The sequence below is a fragment of the Phoenix dactylifera genome, chromosome 9 (assembly GCF_051530095.1).
Source record: "Phoenix dactylifera cultivar Ajwa chromosome 9, Ajwa_hap1_PhDact_Kaust_v1.1, whole genome shotgun sequence".
NCBI classification, from domain to species: Eukaryota; Viridiplantae; Streptophyta; class Magnoliopsida; order Arecales; family Arecaceae; genus Phoenix; species Phoenix dactylifera.
This window is the reverse complement of record NC_143198.1, coordinates 4,130,001-4,141,150: the sequence shown is the minus strand read 5'-3', so window position 1 is coordinate 4,141,150 and position 11,150 is coordinate 4,130,001. Positions and strand designations below refer to the sequence as shown.

General features: G+C 36.8%; 1 protein-coding gene and 1 long non-coding RNA gene across 6 annotated transcripts in view; one reads left to right on the top strand and one right to left on the bottom strand.

Annotated features, from left to right (window-relative positions):
- Nucleotides 1-178: 178 nt before the first annotated feature.
- The window catches only part of LOC103721178 (uncharacterized), a 12,319-nt gene continuing 1,347 nt past the window's right edge, over nt 179-11,150 (bottom strand). The window contains exons 2-7 of one of the 5 annotated variants that reach the window (XM_089925235.1): nt 10,858-11,098; nt 5,915-6,121; nt 5,748-5,838; nt 5,331-5,619; nt 4,741-5,074; nt 179-204 (exon numbers count right to left, since the gene is read on the bottom strand). In XM_089925235.1, the coding sequence (XP_089781361.1) occupies nt 194-204; nt 4,741-5,074; nt 5,331-5,619; nt 5,748-5,838; nt 5,915-6,121; nt 10,858-11,098 (1,173 nt within the window). In that variant the 3' untranslated portion in view covers nt 179-193. Of the gene's footprint in view, nt 205-964; nt 1,182-4,407; nt 5,075-5,330; nt 5,620-5,747; nt 5,839-5,914; nt 6,122-10,857; nt 11,099-11,150 lie in introns of those variants that run through there. The other 4 variants (XM_089925233.1, XM_089925236.1, XM_089925237.1 and 1 more) reach the window with 4 other exon arrangements.
- On the top strand, nt 7,402-9,185 carry LOC120104503 (uncharacterized). Its single transcript, XR_005506889.3, has 2 exons — nt 7,402-7,540; nt 8,971-9,185. It is a non-coding gene; the product is annotated as an uncharacterized LOC120104503 (long non-coding RNA).

Sequence of the window (11,150 nt, the reverse complement as noted above, 5' to 3'; positions counted from 1 at the left end):
GCTGCCCACAACCACCCCAGGTAACGTTCCCACACTGCTTGCAGTCCACCTTAAAGCACATCCTTTCTCTTTTATTTGCAGGAGGATTATTACTTCCTCTCGTTATGGTTGATAGGCTACAACTTCTAGGGTTGGTTGAGCTCTCTCTCTCTCCCTCGCCACTATTTGAAGTTCCTTCACCTCTTTGGTTTTATCACCCACAGCCTGTCTCAATACATTTGGTGTTTAGTAGCCGCATTGTGAGGGCTTCCGGCAAACACTATGCCCAAAATAGACACGATCCATTGGCTTCTTGCATTGGAAATTTTTTTTCAAAATATGGGTAAGATTTCCGATAAGATTGTGGGCGCTCAAAGGGAAGTCGTATGTTTTTCGTTCAGTCGATCGAGGACCCCCGCACGCACGCGTGCAAGCACCACACGTGCATGCGTCCGAGAGAACCTAAAAAACTAGTGGAACTTCTGATGTTTTTTAAGTCAACGATGGTTACAAGCATTGCAAAATTAAATTCTAATGCTTTTGAAAATATCGACGAAGCAGCAAACGTAGAGAAAAAATTTACAATGCGTTACGTTTACGTCGTTAAGTTAAAGATTCTTCTACATGTAGTTGGCCAATGTTTTTTAAAAACGCCGTGAGATCCAAAACATGCAGGTCTGCCATGTGGCTGGTTTTTAATGTCATTTATAAGCGTTGCTAAGTCACGACGCTAGTTTGAATCGCTAGGTGATGGCGCTTGTTTGCATTGTTAAGTGACAATGCATTAAAGCATCGTTAAGTTGCGGCTTTGACAACGTTTTTAAGCATTATTAAAATAGCTTTTGATGACGATTTAAAGCATTACTAAGCCATACATATTTTTTAAAAAAATTAAAAAGAAAGAAAATCTGTACATATATATAAAATTACATACATAGAAAATGGTAATTTACAAATCATAATTCCATAACGAAAGGAACAAAACTTGCATAAACACTAGTATCATATATGAAAATGACAAATATTTATATTGTCAAACTTATTGAACATCTATTACAACTCAAAGAACTAAAAAGACAAAAATATACATTAGATATAAAAACTTCAAAAAAAAAGAAGTCAAGCTATAAGGGCTATCAGTGGTCGATGGCATCGTCATCATCATCTTTACAACTACTACAACTTCTGGAAACATCGAAAACCTATAAGAAAAAAATAAAAATTTTAGATGTTGAGTATACGAAAATCACAATATAACGTAAATCATTAACCTTATACAAAAATATACATAATAATTATATAAAATATACAAATAGATATAATTATTTACTTGAGGTGGGACAAACCTCTGCAACAAAGATATAATCTGATCAAACTGAGCTCTCATGGCATGCATCTCTATCTCATAGCTCTGCTTCAAGTATTGTATCTCTATCTGATGGTTCTGTCTCATATTTTCTATTTCTACCTCCAGCCTACAAATATCTACACTACTACCACTCTATCTAGTATCTCGGGTATATTTGCTCATTGCAGACAATTGAGTGGGGGTGACTCCAACCTCATAATCCCTTACTTGACCATAATGCTCCGGTTTCATAAGTTCGGTAAACATCTGGATTCGACGTGACTGGTCTCCATAGATGACGACGACTCGCCAACACGCTCTACAATAAAAAAATGCAGCCCTATCCTATATTTTAAAAAATAAGTTACATATTAATGATAGAAAAAATAAAACTACAAATCATTGCACAAATCTATTATCAAAAAATATACGATAATATCTTTAGACTCCTCTCGAACAAAGCTATCATCTCAGTAGGTATGAGTCATCCCGTAGAACTCTACCTCACTCGACTCACTCCTATGTTCTTCCATCTATAAAAAATAGTACATGTTACATGATATATGGTCCATGATGCATAATATATAATACAAGATACATACTTCAATATGAAGATTAAATTTTCAATTTGAAGTAAAGAAGTCCAAAAGTTTAAATAAGACTCATAAATATTATGATACATAATACACGATACATGATATATGATATACGATATATGCTAAAAAAAATCATTAAGAAGCATAAGAGGAGGAGGTGGAGGTCAACAAGACAAGCAAAGGAGCTCGGGGGAGCAGGAAGAAGAGGAGGACAACGAAGGATCTCAAGATAGGAGGAGGACGAGGCTAACATATTTGGTGGAGGTCAGAAGAGAAGGTGGAGAAGGAGGTTGACGAGACAAGTGGAGGAGCTCGGGGGAGGGGAAGGTGCTGGAGGAGCCGTTTTGGCATCCGACGACACTTAATAGCGCCGTCTTGTTTGCAACATTTAATGACACTAATGAGCAACGTTTTATTAAAGCAATCCGATGATGCTAGCCAGAAAAGCATTGTGAGAGGCTAATTTAAAGTTCTCAACGTCTATAACCATCATTAATCTTCGACGCTTATAAATAGCATCAAGAGGTTTTGATGCGCTTGAGGAGCTGTTGACGCTTTCTCCTAGCGTCAGCAACTTAGAGCTGACATTCACTCTTTTTTTCTGTAGTGAAAGGATACCATGGAATTAGGTTAAGACAACATGTGCTATACCATACACCAAGGCTAAACAACCTCTATTTCACGGCCCATTATGTTGTCATATTAAGGCAGAGCTTGGTTCGGAAATAAGTAAATAAGAATAAGAACGGTAAAGTAAGAATATATATATATATATATATATATATATATATATATATTATGACATGAGTCAGTAGCTTGACTTTCAAATAGCAAACAAACATCTTTTTGGAACAATTTTTGAATGATGATTTCTGTTGATAAAAAAAATAATAAGTATAAAAATGTCTTTATACTAAGAAATAGTTTATGACAATTTTTCCATGTAACAGTTATGCAAGCAAGTTTGATGGGCATAACTATTTTTTGGCTGTCTTCTTTCCAAATGCCATTTGGTAAGCATAAAGCTTATTCCAAATCTTATGTCTACTTTATTCATTAATGTTCATGTATACTAAATAACATTAATAATATGTGGCATGTTTACAAATATGGGCATTGCTTTTGTGGTTGCTATAATGCATCTCGACCATTAAGCTGGACAGCCAGCCCATGCTCATGATAGAATCAACACTAACAGAGCCTCAAATATGTAGATTGGCAAGAAAATATTAGAAGATGTGCACACCTGCTTTTCATAATGGGCATGAATGTAGTTTAATCTCCAGAAACAATGTCAAATTCTGCGCCTTTGACTAATTACCAGTAGTGCAAGCTATGTATTATTAAATAAGAGTTGGAATCAGAAGGCTTCTCCCTTTGGCAAAACAGGGGTTAGGACATCCTGTGTGCGTGTATTATATTCCCCACCCTAGACCCATCCTAACCAGGACCGAGCCTAGGCCCATAAGCAGATTGAACTGTTGCTTGTGGGATCAGGCCTCAATATAATCAACTCCCACCCATTGACAAAAACAGTTGGTGTGAAATTGTGAAGACCCATATGAGTGTGTATTTAGTCCAACATCAGCTATACTAGATTTTGGATATCTATAAAAAGTCAAGAAACCTAAATAACATTTTTCAGCTAGCTTTTTTAAGTAAGATTCTGAATCATTACAAATGATATCAATGCAAAGCAGACCTAACACAATATGTTTAGGTTGACAATATTTTGATCATGATATTTGTGATTAAATTTCTAATACTTATAATTAGATTTGAATTGATTGTGACTTTTAGCCTGATGAGAATGCCAAAACTTAAATAGAAGTATGTAAAAATCTGTACAGATGTTTGTCTAATCCTACAACAACTATGCACTAAATAAATCTTGGATACCTATATAGGACCAAAAAATCCGAATAACATCTTCTAGCTAGTTTTTTTTAATAAGATCCTAGATCATTACCAAAATAGCACAATATCTATTTCCTGCCAACGTGTAACCTCGAAGAAAAAGAATCTTCACCATTGTGAAATAGAGTTACAAACAGACTAAGTTGCGTAGAAAGAGATGGGGCTAGGCTTAGTAACAGCTTGCCTAGCCAGAAAATGTGCCTAGCTCATAAATAAGCCTAGAACAATGTAGAACAGTGCAAAATTGAAAAGCTACACTCGGCTCAACAATAAGTTCCTCAAAGCTGAATTCAAATGATAAATACACCAAGCTTTGAACAACATCAAACTGGGCTCGAGCTAACTTGAGCTCAGGTACCCCTTATAGCCAACAAAGCCTGAGCAGACAAGTAATCAACTTAGCTTGCTTGCACCCCTAATGTTAAAACATGGTCTACTTGAAACAATTCAGCATACAGCTGTGTGAATAAAAGGTGTACCTCAATAGAATCAACACATCGACACAAATATTCAATAAATTTCTCTAATTGTTTCATCCTTTGAACATTATAGATGTATCTGCCATCATTGAGAAAAAAACACTGTTTCTATATTTTATAGCAAATTAATGCATCAGACAAAAATAAAATGATAATAGAAGTGAACCTTACAGTTATGCACAAGAAGCTAGAAAAGCAAGCTCTAAGAAACATTACAAAGTAAACCCACAATCAGCAAATAGCAGGCTAACAGAATAGCAGCATATCAAACCTCCTACTGGAACAAAACAAGTTCAGAGCAATCAAGTGACAGGAATCAAATATTGCGCTAGTGTTAAGTCATACAGTAAAGGCCGATAAATAAGACAAGCATATAAGTACTTTGACGAAGTCTAAGAATCTTGGGCTATGGAATTTATACCCTCTGAAGGGCTGCTATCAGCTTTTTCTGACGATGAATCAAGCATAGGCTTCTTAGGAGATGGCTCTGCACTGACTGAACTTATAGTAGCCCGCTTTATGCCTCTCCCCACAACGCCCAGGTGTGTGACACCACGATTCATTGCAGCAGTAGAAATAGATGGCGAATCAAAACCAACACCGGTAGTACCCATCTGTGAAGAGCTCAAAAATAAAGATCTGGCAGCACTCTCTGGCTGGTTATTCTCACCAGACGTTGACTTGGAAGCAAACACTTTCAAAACTTCAGACACAATAGAGCTTGGATTTGACTTGATTTGCTGCAGGTCTTCAAGCTGCATTCCAAACGGTAAAAACTTAATTTCTTTCACTACCAAGATTATATTCTGTCTACAGGTAACCTTTTGTTAGAAGCTATCGAGAACAGGATTGTTCCAGAGCTCTGATTCATATGTTTAAGTGTAGCCACAAAGGAATATATATATAAATATATATAAAAGTCACGCCTCTAAAATATACGAGCAGTCATATTGAGACTTGTGTTATTTACTTAATATCAAATATAGTTTTTAAAATGCTAAATAATTTAACCTGCATAATTCCAGCTACCTTCTTTTCAAGCTCAGTCACAATGCCACCAAGAAAATCCATCTCTTCCTCCAAATTAGACCATCTGGAACTGGTTCCACTGGCGCAATTGCCACTTTTATCTACATCGGACATAGAATCCCCATTGGCTGCTGCAGAATCTGTTGACTTCATTGCATTTTCCTTGAGTCTCTGTCCACGGGATTTGCACAAGGAGATAGCCTTTTCACAATAGGGAATAGCCTCTTCAATCTTTGACCCGATCTCCAACACCAAACATATCCTAAAATTTCTATATTCAAGTTAAGTAAGCTTAAGAAAATAAAAGCATTATGACAAAAATTGAAATTTTTAAGTTCTCATTCCAGAAAATGGTCTTGTAACTAGCAGTAAGCAACATGTTCAATTTGATAAGGATACAATTCAATGATTCGTCGATTATCTGGCTCAACCAGACGTTCCAGAATGGATAAAGCTTTCTGATAGTCACTCAGGCAAGTCTCAATATCCTCTGCAATTTAAACAAAAGAAGTTATTAGTTCAATATAATTTCTGACAGCTGCTAATATGCATAATCAAAAGCTAACCTCTCTCCATAGACACCTCTCCTAGAGCAGCCATGATATTTACTTTCTCCAGAGAGTCTTCTGGGCGCTTCTCAACAATCGCTCTAGCAACATCTAGCATTTTCCATGCCAGATCTAAATCAGAGTCATCTTCATCTGCTTCTGCCGAATCCTCACCATCTCCTTCACTTCCCTCGTTACCATCTTCCTGATCCTTGTCACTACCATCTTTCAGGGAAACATGATACGAGAAGTCATGATATTGTTAACACTAGAATAAGGAATTGCATATGTCTATGTGCAATAAACTACAGAAACTGCAAGTATATCATCAAGATACCAACATGCTTTTAAAGGAAAAAAACACACGCTGACAACTTCAAATTATATAGATAGATTATATCAGAATGAAGGGGAGAACAAAAAAAATCTGGAAAAAGTTATTGTGCAAGGATTGTGAGGACATTCAAATAATTGCAATGTGGATAACAGTGAATTTTTCCCAGTCAGCAAAAGCACTTCATAGAGATAGTGATTGGAATTTTAGAGCTCCATGAGAAGCATCAAATTCTGTACTTTGTGAATTTATTTAACGATTCTACCAATGGCAATTAGAAAAATAAATCTTTTAAAAAGTAGACATTATCATTTGAGACTTGAGAAGAACAGAAAAGGCACATCCTTCTGACCAAAATTTCAGTTCCCATTTCATTTCATCCTAATATTGACGATAATGAAACCTAATTTTCAAGCATACCATGAGTACCAAAAGATCAAGATAGAAAGAGAAAAGAACTTCTTATTTATTGAGATTTTCTATGAGACAGCTCCTCCACAATCAACAAACTTAATATAGATGATAGGTGCCCTCATAGGCCATTATCACTAATTGATTATTTAAAAGGATAATGTAGCAACATCTGTTTCCTTGTCCCTCGGAAAGATTCCCTTTCCCCTTTTCCTGGTGGAGATGTTGGTGGTCAAAGCCCTTCACAAGATTACTAAGAAACATCTATAATTGGGAATTCAAAAAATGTAAATAGTTGGCCAGCTAAAGGGGTCAGAAACTTTTCACACATGCACTGCCTACTTCTTAACTATATCAATTAGGGTTATCAAATGTTTATCAATTTGATGTTCTACCTACTTCCCAAGTCTGTAAACTAGGTCACTCATCCCATATGATGATAAACTTGTTTCCCTTCTCATCGTTCTTTTGTAGTGTACATCCAAATAACAATTTTCATCATAAAGGTTAATCCAAGATCACATATGAAGTATTGGATCATTTACAAAGGTAGTGTTTGGACACTTGCAACTGGGTCTAAGTGAACCCATTTGCAAGAAGTGGCTTTTTTCCGCTGTTTGGGTGGGTGTAAAGTGGTGGGGCCCATGTATTTGGAGCTACAATAGGGCCTCACTTGCTGCAAGAGGTCGTACGGCTGGTGTCATAGGACAACGATGCAGCAAGTGGCTTCCATGCATTAAAGGCTTCATTGCGCATCAGTTGGGTTTTACTCCATGTTACCATCCCCTCTAGTGGGGACCCTCTCTCCCTATTTTCTCTCACGCTGGTCCAGCAGTCTAGCTTCCTTCAACCACCATCCCCATCCTCAGAGCTTCATCGACCCCCCTCTACTACTCAAGGTTTGCTTCCTTATCCTCTCATTCCCTTTGCGCATCCCTCTTCTCCTCCATGCCTCTCTTCTTATCCTTCTCTCGCCCTCTGGCTCTCCCTCCTCTCCTCCGGCCAAGCCTCTGTAGTACTTCTCCTTCCATCCTCTAGGCCTAAAACCTTAAACCAATTTCTACCTAAATCTTGACCGCTCCCTTATCCCTCTTCACCAATCTCTATGATTTGGAGCTCATCCATGGCTGTCGAGTCCATCTCTCGCTTGATCCACTCAAGATCGAACCCTAACACTAATACCCAATTTCAACCTAAACCCTATCTTGACTTCTACCATTCTACGACCTATTTGTCTTTGATTTCTTCCTGTCTCTATAGTTTTATGCACCCATTGGTGGCAACATGCTTGATCTGCAATGGATCAAGCATGTACTGGCATCTGTGGACCTATATGCTTAATCTATCCCAGATTAGGCGGTTAGAGATATCTATGTTGGCTGCATGCTTGATCCTGAAATGATGATGGTGTTCACTGGTGCTTATGGAACCTATGTCCATCTTGGTATGTAGTGGTATCATTGGGTGCAATAGTGGTGTGAGTTTATTTCTTACCCTTTAAAATGATGGTGCTAATGGTTTAGGATGGGATCTTCTGCAATGGAGACGGGTGTTTGTTGTTGCATTGATAATATGTTGCCATGATTGTTGTGTAGATAAACTTTGTAGCTGTCTACCAGTCATTACTGAAACATACATCAGAATATTATTGCCATGATTACTGACTATATGCATTAGCATTGATTACATTAACTTGTGCAGTTACAAAATTATGATTGACTTGTCTAATGCTTCATTCTTTCATTAGTGTATCTGTTCCTTTAGTGGTACCTATGGTAGTGGCCACAATTATGGTCATTGTGCTGATAGTTGTCTTCCTTGTTATCCTATTTTAAATAGAGTCCTTGCATTATGATACCGTTATCATTTGTTATTTTGTCTATCTGGCAGGTTAATGTGACTTCCATGGGTATTCTACTGATTATGGCACACATGTTATGCCACTTGACTCTAATTTTGCCATGGATGATTCCTTGGCAATTCTGTCCTATATACAAATAACTTACCTTACTTTCTCGTATTTATTGCTGCTATTAATTTTGATGTTGAGTTATATGTGGATGGTTGATTAGCATAGGTGTTTTTGAGCCATTTACTGATCATTTTGTTGTAGAGCTATATGTGACTGGTTGACCATCGCAAGTATTGTTGAGCTATATAATTTTGTTGTTGAGCTATTTCTCTCTTTTGGAACATGTGAATTGTAATATTGCAATTTTGTTCTCCCGTGTATCTTTTTCAATTTCTCTCTTAGCCATTTTTTCTTGCAACAACCCATGCATCTTCTTAAGTTTCCTATAGCTCATTTTCGTTTTCTTTTTATTTTCAGCTCTATGATGATCGTCCAGTTCCACATGTGCTTGAGAGCTATCACTGCAATGTCCCATTTTGGGTTTATATGATGCCTCTGTTATTCACTTCCTCTTTCTTTCTCATAGTCTACCTTGGTTTTGATAGCAAAAGGTGACTTGGCTTTCAACTACCAACTTTATACTTTGTGTTCAGTGTACTGAAAGCAATACGATATCTGAACTGTTTTCCACCTTTCTCTTCTTGTTAGAAAGTAGTAATTGCAAAGGAATGAGATCATCCACAATTATATAAGTAAAATATATGCCCTATAGTTTATCACAATTATATAAGTAAAATGTATGCACGATAGTTTATCCTTCAAGTTAAGGCTGAGTCAGCATTAATAGTCAAGGTGGACCTTAGTTACCTAAAGCATGCACAGCTGTGAGAGCTGATCAGGGTGTGATACAGGTAGAGGAAGTGTATCTCTCCAAAAAATTTTGAGATATGACACCCTAAATGGAAGTTTGCTAACACTAAAAGCTAGACCCACACAAAAACAACCAATTGCCACCCTTGGTAGTTTTATTGTAAAATAGACACCTTAAATATTGACTGCAACAAGGCTGATGAGAAGGTATTGTAATGTTGCAACCTTTTGAACACCATATAACTGGAAGGGAAATTAATTTGTAAGGCAATCATAAACCAGTTAAAAGGATCAGAATGATGTAAAAGATACATAAGTATAGGTTGGGATAAATAGATTGGGACATATGTGCAGTCGTTTACACAGAATCAAAATGAAACAGTGTAAGAGGATGACATAGAAAATCCACAGAAAAACAAGATGACAAACATGAGTGCACCTTCTGACATATCTATCTCTATCATGAGAAAGCAATTAGAACAAGACCATTTCTTTAGGCCAATCCTCTTGTTTTCCTAGGTCCCCCTTACAAAGACCCCAATAATTCTTTCAAGCCAAACAACTGAAAAACCAAAATGACACATGCATCTAAAAGTAGAACCAATGATAAGTGCTTGTTATGCAAATATTTTGTGCATACACTTTATACACGTTTGCAAACAGCATATGTGCACTGCATATTGTTGAGCAACATATACCTTTCAAGCGCATCAACATAAAACTTGATGAACATGAATGAACAAAGAAGCACAAACAAATTTATGAGTAACAAGTATACATACATGCACAAAGCCGAATACAACTCCCGTTTGTTTAAGTGAAATATTATAGCCAGCTTAGCTTTTCAGTTGCAGTTGCCTCGACTGGGACGAGAGAACCAAGCAAAAGCAAGGGTTTACTCAACTTTTGATTTTGATGATGCAGATCTATCCTTTTTCAAACCACTACATCAAACGATCGCTAAGTAAGCCACTTAACTAAGAGAATTAGTGGATCAAGTGGAATGTGCAGAACCAAGACCTAAGGAACGAGCTTTTAGCAAATTTAATAGCTAATCAAGCTGAAAGTGAATAAAAACCAAAGGACTGGTGCAATAGATTCAATCTCCAAATCAAAAATAAGAAGACTGATCAAGACAAAGCCTCCACAGTCAGAATCATCCTATTTAGAGTAGTCTATTCTGCCAGGTCAGGATAGGTGAGTTGAATTCTTTCCTTAGGAAGCACATGTAAACTTCAAGGCCAACAGAAGCATTCTTGAATTAAGAATATTTCACTCAACTGACAACATTTATAATGAGTTTACTATTATAAGACATCAGTGACAACATTTACAATAAATTTACTTTTATGAGATAAAAGTGAATCAACATGCATAACATAGACACAATGTACTAGCTATAATCAGTTGCATTCATCATTATCTGAATAAAAGCACATAATCTTTTCAACCCCATAATAATAACAATGACACGGCTTACATAGAGATGCATACCTTCACCAGCTTCCTCATTTTTACCACATGGAATGTCTTCTTTAGCATCACGAGCAGAATCCTTTGAGCTTCCGCTATTTTCCACATTATTACTAGTTTTATCATTCTCCAGGTTTGTTGGAGTGTTCTTAGGAATATTACCCAATGGATCAGCTTCTTCTTGAGCCTTGTATAATAGTGCACATCCATATTTATAATAGGCGCTAGCACATTCCTGAGAAAGTTCTCCATAATGTGCAACTTTGAATAATCACAATATGTGGGTTAACTTCAATTGATGATGATAAGCATTA